Raw genomic sequence first — 21,435 nt, 5'->3', positions numbered from 1 at the left:
GCGGTGTGCCTTGCTGTCTCTCCTCCTGCTCATATTACATCTCCCAAATATTGATGGGTCATCCCTGGCTCCTGGTTAACTTGGTAAAAGTAATATATTGGTAAAAGTCAAATATTTTTTCTGAATTTTCCTGCCTCGTGATACACTGGACTCTGTATCTAGAAAGGGGAATGGTTTTTATACTGTAAACTTTTTTTTAATTCAAAAAATAAATAAAGTTTATTGCTATCCAGAACAGGACTTCAGGATATTACATATTTCTTAGTAGACAGGATTTTTGATAGCATTAAGATACTGTATGAGCCGTTCGAAGTCTGCCTTTCTTTGTCTTATTTACATCCCCATTGGCCTCTGTTGCCCCTGAAACTCCTCTTCTTCCTGTAGGCAGATGTTGTATGACTTTTTAAAATACCCTGCTTTCGTTTCTTACATTAAAGAGGGTTTCCCTTGGCCTCCATGGCATTCTCTGGGTTGAGTCACAGCCACTTCCTTTTGCTTCAAAAAATTCCATCTTTATTTTAGATACTTCCTTTTTATTTGCTGTACATTAAACCTTCTTCTCACTCCAAGTGACTTTAGGTTATTATTGCTTTTCTCTGCATTCCTTTTTGTCCTTCCTGGGTCTTTTGCCCTTTGAACACCATCTTTCTATCCTTCATGGGAAAATCTTCTGTTTATAGTTTATGGTGTGGTGGGTCCTTCAGTTTCATTAATTACTCATCTACTTTTGTTTTACATAATCTTCCTCTTTCATGGGAGTTGTAGGCTTCTAGGTTTGGGAAGAACTAAAAATGATCTATTTTATCTCTTCTCATTTTACAAATGAGTAACTGGCCCAAAGAGGAGCATTAACCTGTTCAAGACAACCCAGTAAGTTAACCCAAAATGGTTTCAGTATGCTTGGGTGGCTCTGTTGCCTGAAGTACCAGTTCAAGTAGATAGGCTAGAGAGGCTTTCCTTTTATTCTCCTATTGTTATTTAGTGTTTTAACATAGCTGTTGCTGAACATAATGCCTTAAGTCACTGGAAATGCTAATGCATTAGTTATGATTTTTAACAGAATGCTTGCAAAGCCTAAATAGAATGCATGCAATCCAGAACATGCCACTCCTATGTAACTTTGGAAGCATCTCCATGATTCAGAAGGGAGGTTCTAAGAATAGAAGCATCTTAGATTGTCATAGACGTCTTTGGATACGTCCCCCTGGAAACCAGGCCCTGTCCGCAGTCTTTCTTCCCCGGGTAGCTTACATCCAGGAGCACATATGTTCAGTTGTATTAGAGGTATATTTCTGGAGACTTTTGTACCTGCAGAGAGACCACTCTTAAATAGTTTTCAGGTGTGTACAAGGAAGACTTGGTCATCAAGTGGAGGTGTTATAAGTGTTGCTTAGAGTCTTTGTGTGAAAAAGATGAGATAGAGGAGAAATGTATTTTAGTTTTAAAGTTTGTCTTCGTTGGATTATATTTGAGCAGGTAATTAGCTAATTGTGAGATTATTAGAAAGTCAGAAAGTAAGGAGATGAGCTAAAGAGACAATTTTTTTTTAAAGAGATGCTGAATTTTCAGAGGTTTATAATTCATGCAATTTCTTAAACAAATGCAAGTGTACTTAAATGTATTTTCTAGGAGACAGAACACCTAGGTGGTTGACCTTCTCTGTCCTGTGGACCACCATGAACCCTGCATACATTGACCACATCAGTGTGTACCAGGAAACAGTGGGCCAAGGCCTTGGAACCAGAACTTCTTTGTTCTTCTCTGCCCCTCTGTTCATGGCATGTAGGTTTAGACACTGAAGATTTCTTCCATTAGAAATGCCATTTAGGTCCTGGGGATGGGTAGGAAACTCAGAGCCCAGGTGCCAGCATCCAGCATATGGAGGCCTCTCCAAAGACAGTAGTCTGGAGACTTGACATCCATTCTTAAAAATGTTAAAGATGCTCCAAAATAGACCATTTTAGTTTTATTTTCTTCTTCATGATCTTTTCTCTTAAACATATAAAAATAGGCTGGGCATGGTGGTTTACACCTATCATCCCAGCATTTTGGGAAGTTGAGGTGGGTGAATTACTTGAGGCTAGGAGTTTGAGACCAGCTTGGCCAACATGGCGAAACCCCATTTCTACTAAAAATACAAAAATTAGTTGGGCATGGTGGTGCACACTTGTGATCCCAGCTACTTGGGAGGCTGAGGCACGAAAATTGCTTGAACCTGGGAGGTGAAAGTTGCAATGAGCCGGGATCACACCACTGCACTCCAGCCTGGGCGACAGAGCGAGACCTTGTCTCAAAAAAAAAAAAAAAAAAAAAAAAAAAAAATCCCACAAAAAGCATAAAAAATTAAGTTGGTTTGTAATAGGAAAAAAACTAAAATATACTTCCAAAGGGCCATTAAAAGCCTAAAAGGGCTATGAAAGTGTGTTCATCTCACCCAGTTTTTGCAGTTACACGTGTGTGATGGTCTTGTGCTAATGACCATGTGTTTATTTTTCTAACAGATGTGTGCATTGCAATGTTGTGTACTCTGATGTGGCTGCTCTGAAGTCTCACATTCAAGGTTCTCACTGTGAAGTCTTCTACAAGTGTCCTATTTGTCCAATGGCGTTTAAGTCTGCCCCAAGCACACATTCCCACGCCTACACACAGCATCCTGGCATCAAGATAGGAGAACCAAAGTAAGTCATACCGACTTTCGATTTTTACTCCACTGCTTTATTAGTAATTTAGAGGCGAGGTGTAGTAGTCGTTCTATTGAATAACATTTACCAAAATCTGAAAAATTACGCAGCTATGCCAATTTTGATGCTTTACGAAATATAGCTCAAAGCTCATCCAGATCTTTCTATTCTTTCCAGGTAAAGACATTGTCCAAAAATGTTACCTATTATTTATGCTCTTGTCACGAAGTTTTGCTCAGCAAGTGAATATTTATATATTTTTTTCTTAAGATGAAATTTTTTTTTTTTTTGAGACAGAGTCTTGCTCTGTTGCCCAGGCTGGAGTGCAGTGGTGCGATCTCGGCTCACTGCAACCTCCGTCTCCTGGGTTCAAGCGATTCTCCTGCCTCAGCCTTCTGAGTAGCTGGGACTGCAGGTGCATGCCACCACACCCAGCTAATTTTTTGTATAGTTAGTAGAGACGGGGTTTCATTGTGTTAGCCAGGATGGTCTTGATATCCTGATCTCGTGATCCCCCCGCCTCAGCCTCCCAAAGTGCTAGGATTACAGGCGTGAGACACCGTGCCCAGCCTCTGAAGATGATATTTAACAACTCCTAGGAAAACTATTTTTTAGAAACCCTGTCATCTTTAAATTTTTCCATAGTTCCTTTTTTGTAGGGTACACTTTTGCTTAAAAGTAACATTTTAAGATGAAGGCAACTTAAGACACTGGTTACTGAATTTAACTTCATAGCCAGTATAAGTCCCTGATTAGTAAATTTTTTGTTGCCCTAATCTTGCTCTTAATTTGATTGATTTTTGCTTTGTGGAGTCTTTAAGAATGAAGTGGTTCTTTGGCAAACGGGCTGGCTGCCTGCAGTAGGGGCAGCTTAGCAAAGAGGAGGGAGTGTAGACACTGGAGCCAGTCGGAATCCTACCACCCACTGGCTGGGTGACCTGGGGCCTGCACTGTCTCAGCCGCCATCTTCTCCCCCGTGAAGTGAGGGTCCTGCTTCAGTGAGAGAGATGACGTATTTAAAATGTATAGCACGATAGTCCCTGTGTCTGGAGCACGGAGGGCTCTGTCAGCATTCGTTCGTTCCTTTGTGTCTTCACTCCCTCCTTGTGCACACAGCACTGGATTAATGCTCCTGGTTGTGCTTATTTTATTCCTGGATTAGTTATGGCAACATAGAGTTTGATCATTACAAGAAGCTAGATTTGCCGTCCAAATCTGTTGGTGTATTTTTGCCCATAACTCCTTCATTAAGGAAGTATTGGGGGAAGATATGCAGATATGCCATATTTTACACATGCACACACACACACACACCCACACACACATACGCACACACACACACACACACACACACACACCTGTCTTTTGTTGAAACATTTAGTTTTGGGGAAATGTGATTGAATACTATAGAAGTAACTCTTTTATATATATAAAAAATACTGGGTTGAAGTTAAATTTTATTTTAATAGGACCTACATTCTGATCTTTGTGGGGTGATCCCAAAATGAAACACATTACAAATGCAGGAATCCATACATGGCTTGATGTCTTGACCCTGAAGATGGGGATTAGTAAATTTTCCTGTCTTCAGTTTTCAGGACAGTTAGACTTCTGGGTACTAATGCAGCCTTTCCCCTGGAGTGAATGTAGTTTTTATTTGGTTCTTTATTAAAATAAATAAAATTTGGTTGTCAGAAATGTGTGTGACATCTGGAACAGTAGTTGTTACTCAGAATGTAAGGAAGCAAATGATTAAAATAGGCTAAAACCGTATTCCTCAAATTTGGCTATTGTATAGAAAGCAATTATTCCAGTGTTTTCTTTTCTCTCTCTCTCTCTCTTTTTTTTTGAGATGAAGTCTCTTTCTAATCCAGGCTGGAGTGCGATCATGCCTCACTGCAGCCTCGACCTCCTGGGCTCAGGTGATCCTCCTGCCTCAGCCTTTCTAGTAGTTGGGACCACAGGTGTGCACGCGCACCACCACGCCTGGCTTTAAGTTTCCTGTAAAGACGGGATCTTGCCATGTTGCCCAGGCTTGTCTTGAACTCCTGGGCTCAAGCAGTCCTCCCAAAGTGCTGGGATTGCAGGTGCAAGCCACTGCACCCCGCCCCAGTATTTATTTTCTTCCTTTCCTTTCCTTCTCTTTCCCTTTCCTCTCCTCTTTTCTTTTCCCTCCCCTCCTCTCCTCTCCTGTTTCTTTCTTTCCTTCTTTCCTTCCTTCCCTCCTTCTTTCCCTCCCTCCCTCCCTCCTTCCTTCCTTCTCGGAGTCTCTCTCTGTCGCCCAGGCCGGAGTGCTGCAGTGGCACGATCTCAGCTCACTGCAAGATCCGCCTCCCGGGTTCACGCCATTCTCCTGCCTCAGCCTCCTGAGTAGCTGGGACTACAGGCGCCCGCCACCTCGCCCGGCTAATTTTGTGTATTTTTAGTAGAGACGGGGTTTCACCGTGTTAGCCAGGATGGTCTCGAACTCCTGACCTCATGATCCGCCTGTCTCGGCCTCCCAAAATGGTGGGATTACAGGCATGAGCCACCATGCCCGGTCCTTCCCTCCCTCCCTTCCTTCCTTCCTTCCTTCTTTCCTTAAAATAGGTACTGTATTTTAAATTATAAAAGTGAAACAAATTTATAGAAGTGGTTAACAAAACTCCAAAGCCAGTGAAAGATAAGTTAATCGCATGAATTCAGTGTGAGGGCTAGTCTGGCTGCCTGGAACCCTCACCCGCAGCCTGGCTGTGGCAATGGGGGCTGCTGCTACCAGCTCTGTTGGGCCTAGTAGGCCTGTACTGCAGTGTGCCCAAGAGAACCCTCCCTCACCCCCTTTTCCAATTAAAGCTAAGGTAAAAGCTTTCATCCTGTGGCTGTTTGGCCTACATTTGACCCAAAGGTTTCTTTTGGCATTAAATCCATCTCTATCCTGTTTACGTTAGTCCAAAATGACTAAGTAGTCCCAGCTCAGGCACTGAAATCCCCCAGCAGTATTTGTTTAACAGGTGGTTATACAAATGACGTAAATTTATGCAAATGATTTACATTAATTTTTTAAATGATCAGTGTTAAAATAACTTCTCACCCGTTTTTCTTAGAGGACATATGGATGTGTGAAAATATACCCGTGAAGTCCCATAGTCCCAGCATCCCACTTCAAAAAGCATGGCACGCGATTTTTCTTTGATTTACTGTGTTTACTGTGTGCTGCGTACTGTTGTAAGCGCTTTGTTTCTTGTTTTCCAGTGTGTGGGCAGGCATAGTACCCTGCTGTTTAAAGGGAAACTTCAAGTACCCCTTAATCTTTTCTGGATAATTTGGGATCATTTTGAATGTCTATTACTGTATCTCTTTTTTTGAGATAGAGTCTCGCTGTGTTGCCAGGCTGTGGTGCAGTGGCGCAATCTTGGCTCGCTGCAATCTCCGACTTCCTGGTTCAAGCAATTCTCCTGCCTTAGCCTCCTGGGTAGCTAGGATTACAGGCACGTGCCACCACGTCCAGCTAATTTTTGTATTTTTAGTAGAGATGAGGTTTCACCGTGTTGGTCAGGATGGTCTCGATCTCCTGAGCTTGTGATCCACCTGCCTCAGCCTCCCAAAGTGCTGGGATTATAGGTGTGAGCCACCGCGCCTGGCCTGTATCTTATGGTAATGAAGTTTTGTATCTGCTTCTATTTTTTCCTTGACTGCTGATTAACAGCAGTTTATTTTGCTATGCCTTCCATTTATTGGCAATTTCTAAATGTATGTAAGTGGAGAAATGAGAACTTCAAAAATAAGAACTGTATAAGAGACAGAGTTTTTGAACATGTTCCTAAGAAGTAAAACATGCAAAATTAGAATAGAGGCATGAGAGAGGAGTATGGAGTCAGAGGAAGCTGAGTTTGAACCTTGACCCTGAAATCTGTGTAACACCAAGCAGATTATCTAGTCTCACTAAGTACTGGTGTGTCCCATCTGAAATGGCAGCAGTGTCATCTACCTAACCGGGGCCGTGGGGATTAGGTGTATGACTTGGAGGATGGTGCTTTGCCCCTAGCTGGATTCAATTGATGGTAACGTAGGAGGCTTATGGCAGCAATTTCAAAGCTTGGAGTCTTTTATTTATTTGTTGTGACGCCCGTTTGAAGTGTTTTGGAGAGTTTGTTGCTGTAAATTTGACCTGACTGAGTATGGGTATTTGGTTTTAGCTTTTTATTCTTTTCTCTTTCTCCTTCCTTTCCCCTTCCCCCTCTCCTCCTCTCTCTCTCTCTTCCCTCTTCTCCCTCCCCTGCTGCCTTCGTTGTGATGTAGTCACCCTGTTACTCACCCAGTCTTGCATTTAGGATTAGGTCCAGACTTCCAGGTTTGACCTTCAAAGCCCTGCACAACTCTAAAGCACCCTCTGTGGCCACTCCCACACCACTGGGAGCCCAGCCACACTGGGATTCTCACTGTTTCCCAGCAAACCGTGCCCAGTAGACCCCTGCCTCTGTGCAGACTGGTCTCTCTATCTTGAATACCGCCCCTCCTCTCTGCCTGGCAGCTGGTCTCCCTGGGGATTTTCCATTTTCGTTGGAGAGTTTGCTCCATCCTCAGATTCTGCTCCTAAAAGACATGTCTGTGAGGTTTGTCATATGTGGACTTCAAAAAAAAAAAAATCAACTGCAGTTTTTAATGGATTTTATCCTACAAAAAAAGCTGGAAGAACGTGGAGAGAATGCGTGCATCTTTCTCCCCCAGATTCCTCAGTTGTTAGCGTTGCAATCATTGGTCTGTCTCCCTCCCTGCTTTGTATTTAGGAGGAAAGGGGAACCATGATGTAAATACTTTGGTGTGTTCTGGTCCCTTCCACAAAAGGAACTTGTGTAAATAACCTCCATGCAGCGCCCCCAGTCAGGAAATCTGTTGATTATAATACAGTCCCGTTCATTGACTTCATCCAGATTCCTCCCAGTTGTTAGGCGTGTCTTTCTCCTCTCTGGTCCGAGACCTTATCTGGGTGTACATTTTGGATTTACTTGTGCTGCCTTATCAGTGTCCTTCCGTCTGAAGCAGTAGCTCAGTGTCCCCTACTCTCATGTGTCTGGCCGTCTAAAAGGGGACTCACGCCTGTCCTGTGGCTGACCCTCACTTGGTCTGTCACTGCGGTCTCATTGCTGGACTTGGGCATGTGCTCTTGGCGGCAGTGCCTGGCCCATGATGCCATGCTTTTCTCAAAGGATCACTCTGGGGGCAAGAGCGACGTCCACCTATCTTACAAGGTAGTGGTGATGCTGCCCTTCATCATTAAGGCAAGGCAGTGTCTGCCCGGTTTCTCCATTATAAAGTCACCGTTTTCCCTTTTATATCTGTTCGTATTTTGTTGGGAGGGATTCTAATATTACACCAACAACCGGCTCCTCAGCGTCCTCAGAATGATGCCTACGTAAATAGATGGTCTCCTGTTTTATACTTTCTCTTATTAAGACAGCACATCCAAACAACAGAATCCCTCCCCAAAGGAAAGTAGCATGAATAAAATGAGTTGTGGCGTTACTTGTGAAATAATGATTTCTCAAAATGTGAAAATTGAGTTTTTGAGGTGGAGTCTCGCTCTGTCGCCCAGGCTGGAGTGCAGTGGCGTGATCTTGGCTCACTGCAAGCTCCGCCTTCCGGGTTCACGCCATTCTCCTGCTTCTGCCTACCAAGTAGCTGGGACTATAGGCACCCACCACCATGCCTGGCTAATTTTTTTGTATTTTTAGTAGAGATGGGGTTTCACCATGTTAGCCAGGATGGTCTTGATCTCCTGACCTCGTGATCCGCCTGCCTCGGCCTCCCAAAGTGCTGGGATTACAGGTGTAAGCCACTGCGTCCTGCTGAGTTCTGAGCAGTGTCTTAGCCTAGCTAGTAAATCTGAGTTCTTTTCTTGAAGCTATCTTTTTTTTTTTTTTTTTTTTTTTTTTTTGAGATGGAGTCTCACTCCGTCGCCAGGCTGGAGTATAGTAGTGTGGTCGCAGCTCACTATAACCTCTGCCTTCTGGGTTCAAGCGATTCCCCTGCCTCAGCCTCCCGAGTAGCTGGTACTACAGGTGCACGCCACCACGCCTGGCTGATTTTTTAAAAATATTTTCGTAGAGACAGGGTTTGACGATGTTGGCCAGGTTGGTCTCAATCTCCTGACCTGGTGATCCTCCTGCCTTGGCCTCCCAAAGTTCTGGGATTACAGGCGTGAGCCACCAGGCCCGGCCAAGTCTATCCTTTAAAAAAAATTTTCCTATGCCAACTACAGAAAAAACAGGAAATAGAGACAAACAAAGCAATAAAAATACATATACTATTATGCAGCAGACATGACGACAATCCTATGCCTTCTCTTTCTTTTCTATGCCCTTTAAAAAATGTGATCATATCATACATTGTCTTGTTATCTTCTGTTTTAATTTGCGTGAAAATCTTTCCATGCCATTGGTATAGCTCTGTGACATAATTTTTAAAAACCTTCATATAGTTTTCTTTCTTTCTTTTTTTCTTTTTTCTTTTTCTTTTTTTTTTTTTTTGAGACATAGTCTTGCTCTGTTGCCCAGGCTGGAGTACAGTGGCGTGATCTCAGTTCACTGCAACCTCCACCTCCTGGGCCCCAGCAATTCTTGTGCCTCAGCCACCCAAGTAGCTGGGACTACAGGTGTGTGCTCCCACGCCTGGCTAATTGTTTGTATTTTTAGTAGAGATAGGGTTTCGCCCTGTTGCCCAAGCTAGTCTCAAACTCCTGAGCTCAGGCAATCCACCTGCCTCAGCTTCCCAAAGTGCTGGGATGACAGGCATGAGCCACCATGCCGGCCTAGTTTTCTGTTTAACCATTTATACTCTTGGGCATTTGGGCTGTTCACAACACTAAGCAGTTTCAAACAGGGAGAAAGTGAACATCTTTGTCACACCTGCTACAGTTGAATGATGACACATGATTAGCGTACAACATTGTGCTGCAGTGTACGATCCTGAAAACCTTGCCTGCTCCTCAGCACCCCCGCCCCCAAGGCTACTTGTGCTCTGCAGTAAAGTAACATCTCAAGACCTTTAAAAAACAGGCCAATCCAGTTAAACTTATAAATCTTATGGGGGAAAAAGAGAAAAAAGTCACAGGAAGGGGAGCATCACACACTGGGTCCTATTGTGGGGAGGGGATAGTGGGGAGGGATAGCATTAGGAGATATACCTAATGTAAATGACAAGTTAATGGGTGCAGCACACCAACATAGCAAATGTATACATACGTAACAAACCTGCATGTTGTGCACATGTACCCTAGAACTTAAAGTAGAATAAAAAAAAAAGAGAGAAAAAAGTTAAATCTGTAATTTTGGACAGAGAATCGCACAGTGAGGTTTGAAGCTGCGTGGGCCCTGAGAGAGGGAAGGCACGTGGTTTAGGAGGCGTTCCTTTCTTCACCTTGGCCCTAGGAATACCAGGTAAAACCTCAACTTCTCTCTCCTCCTTTCTGCCCCTCACATCCAGTCGGCTTTTCTCTGACCTTTTCCTAAGCGGCTCTTTAGAATTCTTTGTGCCCATTCTCACAGTTCTCCAGAGAAAATACAGATGCCCATAGGCCCTCCCCTATGCGCCAGGGTGACCCAGAGCAGTGACTAAAAAATGGTGACCTGCTGCCATCAGAACTGTTCACAAATGACCGATCACATCCATTGGAGGCAGAGGCCGGCGGCAGGGTAGACGCAGTCCTCTACCCTCTCCAGACGTCTCGTGCCCTCATTTCAGTAGAGAGTGTGGATAGGCAGGAAGGATATTATGTTCAGAAGGTTCAGGTCTGCTGAATTCATTTGAGGAGGCTGCTTGTTAGTAACATATTAGTCATGGAAATAGTTTGTAGGAGACAAGTGAATATTTTAAATCATTCAAAGCATAAGAAACATTCAAGCATTGTTGAAATAACAGTGGTATCGATTTTATTTTCTGTTTCTTGATTTTAGTGTATATTTGTTTACTAGTGTAGGGCTTCCTGTGTTAAGAACAGGTATAGAAATATTGACATTCAAGTGTAAAATTGCTACTGACTCTAAACGGAAACTTTGGAGTTGAGTAGTCCTATTTAGTTTATTAATCAGATTACCATTCTTTTCCAAGTTAGGGTATCATCATTGCCTGGTCTGATCTTAAAAAAAAAATCTTTAAAAAAAAAAAAAAGGATGTGTTTGCTCTGTGTTAAAGTAACATGAAGACTTTGTGCAAACATGTGCCAGTTATAGATCTGTGAGTAGTAAAATGGTCATTAATTTAGATTTCTAAGTAAATGTAGCCAAATACATCTTTACTCAAAATGTTAAGGTTGATCTACGATTGAGTGATGCCATTTGTCTTCAAAAGTTTGTTTCAAAGCTAATTGTTGTTCTATTTATTGTGTTTGTGTGTTCTCAGTGTGCCTCTGCCTCCCGAGTTCTTTAGCTATAAAATAGCAGCTCCTTTGACTTAAAACAGGCTGACTGACATGATCTTGCTGCACTCTTCTATTTTAGAATAATATATAAGTGTTCCATGTGCGACACTGTGTTCACCCTGCAAACCTTGCTGTATCGCCACTTTGACCAACACATTGAAAACCAGAAGGTGTCTGTTTTCAAGTGTCCAGACTGTTCTCTTTTATATGCACAGAAGCAACTTATGATGGACCATATCAAGGTGTGTGTGCATCTAACCTCTCATTTAAATGAATTACAGATCCATTCACTGGTCATAAATCAAGGCTGAGCTGCAGGTGACTCTAAAGCACGCCTCACTGTCGAGGGAAGGGATGGATGCTGGTCGTTGTCAGTGAGCAACTTACGTGCTGTCATCGTGTGTTCACTTGACTGTGGGGTGCTTTTCATTCAGGAGTCCTGATCTGCCTACGAAAAGATTCGTGAAAAGGAACCAATGCCTGCCCTGATGTTAAGAGTAAAAAAGTACTAGGGTTTTTTTTTCTTTCTTTTTCTTTTTCTTTTAATATGTGAAAATGATGACTGTGAAGTTTTCCTTTCCTTTTTTTTTGAGAGAGAGAGAGAGTCTCCCTCTGTCTCCCAGGCTAGAATGCAGTGGCACGATCTTGGCTCACTGCAACCTCCGCCTCCCAGGTTCAAGTGATTCTCCTGCCTCAGCCTCCCAAGTAGCTGGGATTACAGGTGTGCACCACCACACCCAGCTAATTTTTGCAATTTTTGCACTTTTAGTTTCACCGTGTTGGCCAGGCTGATCTTGAACTCCTGACCTCAGGTGATCTGCCCGCCTTGGCATCCCAAAGTGCTGGGATTACAGGCATGAGCCACCACACCACGCCGAAGTTTTCCTTTTCTTGAGAATTCAGTATTGTATAATACTTAGAAACAGACAAGAGCTCTGATGAATTATGCTAATTCATACAAATATTGGTATATTTAGAAAAATGAAGGTTTTTTTCCCTTGAAATTATTTAAGCGGTTAGGTTTGCATTGTAATTAATGCCCCTAAACCTTTTAGTTTCTTTTTTTTTTTTTTCTTTTCTGTAAAGATTGCATTGTAAATGGACTGTTAAATATCTAGGATATAGTATGGTACCTGGCACCTAGTGGTGTTCAGTTAATGAAATGAATAAATATCCAGTGTGGTCTATTTTACTCTCCAACCCCCAAAAGGGGCACAGAAATCTATTTATAGCCTTTTAAGCTTACTAAGTCCAGTGCTTAGTTCTAGCTGCTTAACTGTCCACTGTAATATGTTAAGCATTTTTTTTTCCTTGTGTGATTAGGAGGTAATATCCATTGGCTTTCAGAGATTAAAATGACTTACTTTTTAAACAGAGAAACAAGAGACCCCATATTATCAGGAACTCAATCTCTTTCTTTTAGTTTTGCTCTTTTAAAAATATATTATACAGGCTGGGCACAGTGGGTCACACCTGTAATACCAGCACTTTGGGAGGCCAAGGTAGGTGGATCACTTGAGGCCAACATGGTGAAACCCCATCTCTACTAGAAATACAAAAATCAGCTGGGTGTGGTGGTACATGCCTGTAATCCTCGCTACTTGGGAGGCCGAGGCAGGAGAATCACTTGAATTCAGGAGGCAGAGATCGCAGTGAGCCGAGATTGTGCCACTGTACTCCAGCCTGGGTGACAGAACAAGACTCCGTCTCAAAAAAAAACAAAAAATTATACAAAAAAGTTCAGTTTGAAGAGCAAGTAAAGTCCCTGAATTATTCTGGTCTCATGTCGGCTAAATGCCTGGATTATGAATCCTTGACATTTCCTGTATTGAACATATGTGAGTTCATGTAGAGTAATTGCTTAATGCAAATGAACATGTTGGAGATTGTCTCCTTCTAGGCAAGGTGAAGATGGTGGTGATGGCATTACTCGGGTGAATAAAATGCATGAGAGATGCCTTTCATCATTCTCACTTGAAGTACAGTAAAATTCTCTTAAGATACTTTAACTATTTTAGCTAAAATCACGTAATTATTTTGATAGTAAATATCTATTTAATGAAACATCAGGAAGAATTTAAAATTGCTTTAAAAAATTTAGGGATGTTGGGATTAGACCAAAATATTTTAACATACTAAATGTGTGCCCACAACAAAATAAGAAAAGAGCAGTTGCTTCTTAAGAGGCTTTTAAGGCATTTGCTTTCTGGAACTCATCTTTGCATCTGGAAGTCGGGTCATCAACTTTGTGGTTAGGGTCTTCCTTGTGTTAATAGTGAATTTGGAGGAATACAAGGTTCCAAGAAATAGAAACTGAAGAGGAGTGGTAAAATCCTGTGGCCACAAGGAGGAAATAATTGTTTTTATTCATCTGAACCTATGCAAGACACATGATATGAAAACAGTGGGAATAATCACTTATGTTCTCATTTCATGTATGTTCTATGCATTTAAAAATAGCCTGCATTTATATGTTTGGGGATGGGTAAGCATAGTTTTAAAGACATATTGGTGTTTGTTTTTTTTAATTTTAAGATGATCTATTTAGCTCTTTTTATTTATTTACATTGCCTGTGCCTGTTCTGTGCAGTTTTTCGTGAGGAAGGAAGAGGAAGTGGAACAGGCACAAGTTTTCTCCACATACATATTCACTTAAAGATGGAGCCTTGTTTGCCCAGTTAATCCGATTTGTGTCATTTTCTTCTCCTACCAAAATATAAACTTATTTACTTTGTAGGACCTCCATGTTGACATTGGTATTTAAAGTAAACTTTCAAGTTACAAACATTTGTTCAAATTAATTATTGTTATAGGAGCTAAGGAAAAATCCATTTGAAAATAAGTTGTTTCTTTATTTAAAAATGACAATATGAATGAATGAATGAATGAATGAATGAATGAGGCAGGTCTTGCCATGTTGCCCAGGCTGACCGTCTGGTCTCAAGTGGTTTTCCCACCTGAACTTCCAGAGCATCGAAATTATAGGTGCGAGCCACCATTCCCAGGTATTTGCTTTTCAGAGTCTTTTTGTTTTGTTTTGTTTTTAGGTAAGGTCTCACTCTGTTGCCCAGGTTGGAGTGCAGTGGCATGATCAGGGCTCAAGGCAGCCTCCACATCCTGGGCTCAGGTGATCCTCCATCCTCAGCCTCCCAAATGGCTGGAACTACAGGCATGTGCCACCACGCCTGGTCAGTTTTTGTGTTTTGTATTTTTTGTAGAGACAGGGTTTCACTATGTTGCCCAGGCTGGTCTCAAACTCCTGGGCTCAAGTGATCTTCCTGCCTTGGCCTTCTGAAGTACTGGGATATACAGGCCTGAGCCACTGCACCTGGCCTTAACAGTCTCAATTTTACTTACAATGTAACTTGTTGCTTCTTTTCTGTAATTTCTATAGCACTTTAAGGTTTTCTTACAGAAGAATACTTTAATACTTTATCCTTTCTTCAGCTTATCAGTTAGTAAAAATGCATTTGCCTAGAAACTTACAAAAAGTTGCTAGAGGGATTTAGGTTTTGTTTTCTTTAGGTTTTAAATGTCAAAATGGAAAACTTTGCTTCTTTTTTGAAAAGAGCAATCAAACACAGAAACCCTCTACCCTGCATGGTGGGTGTGAAGCAAGGCATAGTTTTTGGCTATCAAGAAATCATGTCTTGCTTCAGATTTTCTCTTTGCAAAGAACATGGTTAGACATCCATCCACCTCAGCCCGGCGCCTCTTTGTTTTTGTTTTTGTTTTTTTTGGAGACGGAGTCTCACTCTGTCGCCCAGGCTGGAGTGCAGTGGCGTGATCTCGGCTCACTGCAAGCTCCGCCTCCCGGGTTCACGCCATTCTCCCGCCACAGCCTCCCAAGTAGCAGGGACTACAGGCGCCCGCCACCTCGCCCTGTTAATTTTTTGTATTTTTAGGAGAGACGGGATTTCACCGTGTTAGCCAGGATGGTCTGGATCTCCTAACCTCGTGATCCACCCGCCTCAGCCTCCCAAAGTACTGGAATTACAGGCGTGAGCCACTGCGCCCCGCCTCAGCCCCTCGTTTATGCGCTGTTGCCTGTTTGGGTAGACCTTGAGACTTCAGCCAATGAGAAGATGATAGAACCCGTTTCCCTCTGGGGGAAAATGGTATTGAAGAAGGTTAGCTAGTTCTTGGCACTGTTTAGAGAAGAACCTTACCTTGAAAAAGTGTGATGGAGAGTGTCCTGTAGGAATGGCTGGCTTAAACATCCAAGAAGGAATGTGGAGCTGAGGTCTTTCAGCGTCAGTTTCTGTGACCCAGGGAAACTCGGATGTGTGGAAAGCCTCTTAGCAAAGATTTTTCATGTTGTCTTTCTGTAGGTTCAGGAATTCATGGTTTGACTGCAAGCCTGACTGCTAGTAAGAAGAGACGACCCTATTCAAAGATAAATTGTATATTGTATACAGAGGCAAAGATTTTATTTTTTGCTCTCCTCCACCCTCTTTTTTTGTTTTTGTTTTTAGTTTTTGAGACAGGGTCTTGCTGTGTTGCCCAGGCTAGAGTGCAGTGGCGTGATTATAGCTCACTGTAACCTTGAACTCCTGGGCTCAAGCAGTCCTCTTACCTCAGCCTTCTGAGTAATTGGAACTTCAGGCATGCACTACCATGCCCGGCTATTTCTTAATCTTTTTGTAGAGATGGGGTCTCTCCATGTTGCCCAGACCCGTCTCAAACTCCAGGTCTCAAGTGATCCTCCTGCCTTGGCCTCCCAAAGTGTTGGAATTATAGGCATGAGTCACTGCATACACCCCATCCCTCTGTTTTTATTCCATGCTTTTAGAATACAAAACAAAAACCAAAGTGAGCTGGTCTTTAGAATCAAATTGCACTAATTTTACCCTTTTCAAATTTGAAATCCAGTGAGTTTAAGTTGAACATGGCTGTTGTGGCTATTATGTTGATGAAAATAGATAGCTAAGCAGTTTAAAAAGACGTGAGTATCTAATGTGTGTAGTTCTCAAGCCTGGCTGCCATCAGTAAGAAAGGATGGGTCGGGATAGGTGTAAGGAGATGAAAATTACTGACAAAACCCAGCAAAAACCCAGATTGTTACAAGTATTCCAAGAATGTGAAAGGCGTGAAAAGAAAAAGGCTTGCTATTTACTAATGTGTTGACCTTAGATGTTTGCTCAAGTCAGTTTGTTCTAGTTGAATTCCTAATAATGTATTAGCCTATTTAAACATTTCCAGGCTGATGAGAAAGGAGAGGGTTGTTCCGAAATGGTTGGTTGTATAGAGGCCTCACTCTGGGATGTTACAGGAGGATAAAGTACCAGGATTAATTTGTGTTCAATACAGAGGTCTTTCTTTAAAGAATTTTAAAATGGTATAAATATATAGGCCTTTAAAAGCGTTTGGAAAGAGAAATACGTAACTTGTAACAGACTTTTATCTCTTTTGAAGTGTATATTTAGCTTAGGTTTTTTTCTTTATATATTAAGAAATACTTCTGAATGAATATAAAATGGTATTGAAATGTGTACTACATATTAAGATAGCATACTTGTGCTTTCTTTTAGTGTTGTGATTTGTGATAGATATTTCTTTTCTTTTTATAATGTAGTCTATGCATGGAACATTGAAAAGTATTGAAGGGCCTCCAAACTTGGGTATAAACTTGCCTTTGAGCATTAAGCCTACAACTCAAAATTCAGCAAATCAGAACAAAGAGGACACCAAATCCATGAATGGGAAAGAGAAATTGGAAAAGAAATCTCCATCTCCTGTGAAAAAATCCATGGAAACCAAGAAAGTGGCCAGTCCTGGGTGGACGTGTTGGGAGTGTGACCGCCTGTTCATGCAGAGAGATGTGTACATATCCCACGTGAGGAAGGAGCACGGGAAGGTCAGTAAAGAATGAAAGCTGCTCCGGGTGAGTGCAAGAGAGGGCACTGGACTGGCAAGCTTCCAAGATGTGGGCTCTTGGCTTGGCTCTATCAGTAATTAGTGGTGTGACCTTAAAAATCATTTGGTGTCTCTGTGCCTCAATTCTTTATCTGTAAAATGGACCTTTCCAAATCCTTCAGTCTTTAGTTTTCCTAGTCATTGCCTTCACATGCACTCCTCCAGACTGGTGTGCATGAATGTGGTAAGTTACCTACCACATTCATGTTTATAGCTTAGGAAAGAGAAATACAGTAAACCAAGGTTAAAGGCATTTGAATTTACCTCTATCCCTGTACCAGCTAAGGAAGAAAGGAGCAGAGAAAGACAGTGGAAATGCTGAACACTGCCGGTAGCATTTGTGTAACTTACATGATTCTTCCTTGAGTTTGGTAGTGGGAAGAGGAACCACATCCTTTTACTTCCAGTAGAAGGTCTGTAACTCAAAATCGCTGAAAAATCTGAGTCACATATGTATATCCTTTCTCTTTTAAATAGTATATGTCTCCAACTGATAAGAAATTTAAAAAATACTTATGACTAGACCTAATAACATTAGCAAAATTATTTTTCAATATTATCTAATACTGTATTAAATACAGTATTAGGCTGTATCGACATTTCCTGATTGTCTCAAAGTTGGTTTGTTATGGTCAGGATCCAAAAAGTCCACATATCACATTTGGTTGTTGTGTCGTTCTTTTTTTTACGTAGTCCTCCTTCCATTTTATTTTTTAATGTACAGTTGATTTGTTAGAAAAATTGGATTGTTTATCCTATATATAGGTTGTCCCTCACTTTACTAGATTTGGGTAATTGCTACTTTTTTTTTCTAACTTGTTGACACTAGGAACCAACATGGAATTTGCTACTTTTTTTTTTTTTTTTTTTTTGAGAAAGTGTCTCACTTTATCGTCCAGGCTGAAATGCAGTGGCATGATCTCGGCTCACTGCAACCTCTGCCTCCTGGGTTCAAGCAATTCTCGTGCCTCAGCCTCCCAAGTAGCTGGGATTACAGATGTGCACCACCACGTTCGGCTAATTTTTTAATATTTTTAGTAAAGATGGGATTTCACCATGTTGGCCAGGCTGGTCTTGAACTCCTGGCCTCAGGCAGTTCACCCACTTTGGCCTCCCAAAGTGCTGGGATTACAGGCATGAGCCACTGTACCCAGCCAGACTTTGCTACTTTTTGACACCGTTTAACTTGTTCCTCTTTATCTCATATTCCTGGAATTTTGATTAGATTTGAATTTTTTAGATAAGCCTATGTCAGCTGGGCATGGTGGCTCATGCCTATAATCCCAGCACATTGGGAGGCAGGATTACTTGAGCCCAGGAGTTCCAGGGTGCAGTGAACCATGATCATGCCACTGCACTCTAGCCTGGGCGATAGAGCAAGACCCTGTCTCAAAACCAAAAAACAACAAAATAATATGTCATAGGTCTGTATTCTTTTTGTATTTCATCATGAGGAACATAATACCAGCTTGTCTCATTTGTAGTCCTAATACTGAGATTGATTAATGGGTTCAGATACATGACATTTTTAAAGTCATCTTACTGCTTTAAGTTAAGCCAATAGAACAAAATAGTCATGCATAGTGACCCTTTATAGAGAGTACGTAGGAATTGTTTTGTAATTAGTATACACTACATTCTTGAGAAATTTGTTCTATTAAATGTGCTAAGAACTGTTCTATAATCTCATTTATTTGTACTACTTGTTTGAGCTACTCATGAAACTGACATGTTTTCTTTTGTGATTATCCAAATGGCCTGTGAACATGGCTGGATTACAATATTCACAAATTGCAAAAGATGTTTTATTGTATTTGGTCTCACTACAGTATGTCTTGATATAAAAAGTAGTTACTTACAGAATATATTTGGCTTTAGTGGCATGTTGCTTATTTAATCATCTTAGTCTTAGGCTTTCCTGCTAGCATTGTACAGTGTTCATTGTAAATACTGGGTAGTTTTTAAGGAGCAATACTTTAATAATCTACAGTATAAATACACTGCCAGGGGTGCTGTCAGAGTCTGATGTGGTGGTTCTAGGGAGTCTTCACTTGGCACCGCTACCAGATTGCATAAGAGTCAAACAGGAGCTGGCCTTCGTCATCATCCGGTAGTCCAGTCCTTTCATTTCATGAGATTTCTGTAACTATCTTGTAACATTTCAGAACTCTTTTCCTTTTTAAAAAAACTATCTTTATCTTACATATGAGATAATGATTAGATCTAGGATATAAGAGGAGGAGATGATTTCAAAAAAGTTGGTGGGATGAAATGTAACACTGATTGAAAGCCTTTGCTCTGGACCTGCGCAGAGATACCACTCTGAATTACATGTGTGTGCATGCTTGTGCCCTTGGTTTTGATGGAGATGTTCATCAGAATGGAAATGTTTGGCTTAGTAGGATTTTAGGATTAGCTTTGAAGGAGTTGAGGCCCTGCCTTTGGAATAAGGCACATCAGATTATATTGTAGTTTCAATCCTGTTCCCTCAGCCTCCTGAGAGAATGAAGGAGATGAGTGGGCAAGGAGAGGGGAGGAGCGTCTTCATAAGCTAGTGAAATGGGTGGTGTTGAATGCGAGAGTTCCACCACGCCAAATCATACTGGAGCACCCACTTCCAAACACCCCTCTACAAGCATCTTTTACCTATCTCCATTCATTTCTCCTTTCCTAGAATACTCAAGTCACCCAGACTTCAAAGCCCTTGTGCTGTCTTTTCTCTGTCTTCCTTCAGACAACCAGGCGAGCACCTTGCTGTCTTTATCTTTCCTTCCCATTTACCCTGGGCTTGCCACCTTATCACTGAACCCAGTTCTCTGGTGACCCCTTTGTTGTTAAGTCTGTTGGACGTGTTCCTGTCTTTACCTCCACTCACCTCACAGCAGTATTTCACATGATTAGAAGTTCTTTCTAAAAGCATTTTCTACCCTTATTGGGAGTACCACTCTCTCCTGGGTTCTCTCTCCATTACTGGAACACCCATCAGGTTTCTGTCCTAGAAACATTTAACCTTCTCTTGGGAAAATTCAACCACTCTTCTAACTTTGCTACTCGTGTACAGTATATATACAGATAGCACCCACATCTGTGTCTCCATTTTAGTTGAAAAGTATTTCTTGAATTAATAGACCAAGAATGAGTTCTAATTTGGAAGACATCTAACTCCTCTTAGACTTAACCTTCTCTTCTTTAAAATGGTTACATGTTTAGTGATCTTCCAGTGTCCTGTGTTTAAGTACCTAGAGAACTATATATGAGGTGATAAGTATTCTCTAATCCTTATGGGCTTAAGATGTGATATCAATATGAAATACGCTATACACATATAAGGGATCAAAAATTGTATTCGGCTAAAGGTCTCAGGAGAGAATACATTTTTACTTCCACCAGCCCAGAAGTTATTGGAAAGATCCAAATGTATTGGATTACCCAATGAAATATTATTATGCATTATGATAAATATGTCAGTGTTCTGAACCAGTGAACTTTGAATGTATACTTGATTTTAGTATCATAATTATGACCTAAAATACATATATATAAAATATAATAACTTGAGGAATAATCTAAATGCATTCTGCCAACCACAGTACAGTCATTACTTTAGTGTTATTGCTTCTAGTATGATTATTATTTCGATAAAGTTTGGAGTAAATATTTCAGGTTAGGAGTAAATTTAACTGGCATAAGTTAAAAATTTATGTCAAAATATTATAATTCACTGCTACTCATTTTAAGTGGCTGTTTTGGTTTCAGTAATTGTTTTTGACCTTTCTTCCCCTTCTCAGTTCCCATCCAGAACTTTACTAAAAAGAAATATTTTGCATACAGTTCCACTTATTAAGTAAAGATATTCAGTAGCTTTGTCTTTAAGATTCAGAACTGGCCGGGCATGGTGGCTCATGCCTGTTAATCCCAGCACTTTGGGAGGCCAATGCAGGCAGGCGATCACTTGAGGTCAGGAGTTCGAGACCAGCCTGGCCAACATGACGAAAACCCATCTCTACTAAAAATACAAAAATGAGCCAGGCATGGTGGTGGGCGCCTTGTAATCCCAGCTACTTAGGAGGCTGAGACACGAGAATTGCTTAAACCCAGGACGCGGAGGTTGCAGTGAGCCGAGATTGTGCCACTGCATTCCAGCCTGGGCAACAGAGCGAGACTCTGTGTCAAAAAAAAAAAGGGGCCGGGCGCGGTGGCTCACACCTGTAATCCCAGCACTTTGGAAGGCCGAGGCGGGCGGACCACAAGGTCAGGAGATCGAGACCACGGTGAAACACCGTCTCTACTAAAAATACAAAAAATTAGCCAGGCGTGGTGGCGGGCGCCTGTAGTCCCAGCTACTGAGGAGGCTGAGGCAGGAGAATGGCATGAACCCGGGAGGCGGAACTTGCAGTGAGCTGAGATCCGGCCACTGCACTCCAGCCTGGGTGACAGAGCGAG

The 21,435-nt window shown here is 41.7% G+C and overlaps 1 protein-coding gene across 11 annotated transcripts in view; it reads left to right on the top strand.

Annotated features, from left to right (window-relative positions):
- ZNF532 (zinc finger protein 532) overlaps positions 1-21,435 on the top strand; it is a 133,933-nt gene that overhangs the window by 82,331 nt on the left and 30,167 nt on the right. For 9 of the 11 annotated variants that reach the window (XM_017890493.1, XM_017890489.1, XM_017890488.1 and 6 more), the window contains 3 exons: positions 2,502-2,678; positions 11,156-11,318; positions 16,652-16,933. In XM_017890493.1, the coding sequence (XP_017745982.1) occupies positions 2,502-2,678; positions 11,156-11,318; positions 16,652-16,933 (622 nt within the window). The remainder of the gene's footprint in view (positions 1-2,501; positions 2,679-11,155; positions 11,319-16,651; positions 16,934-21,435) is intronic. The other 2 variants (XM_017890498.1, XM_017890499.1) reach the window with 2 other exon arrangements.

The sequence above is a fragment of the Rhinopithecus bieti genome, unplaced genomic scaffold, assembly GCF_001698545.2.
Source record: "Rhinopithecus bieti isolate Rb0 unplaced genomic scaffold, ASM169854v2 scaffold_17861, whole genome shotgun sequence".
Classification (NCBI taxonomy): Eukaryota; Metazoa; Chordata; class Mammalia; order Primates; family Cercopithecidae; genus Rhinopithecus; species Rhinopithecus bieti.
This window is presented reverse-complemented; position numbering and strand designations above follow the sequence as displayed.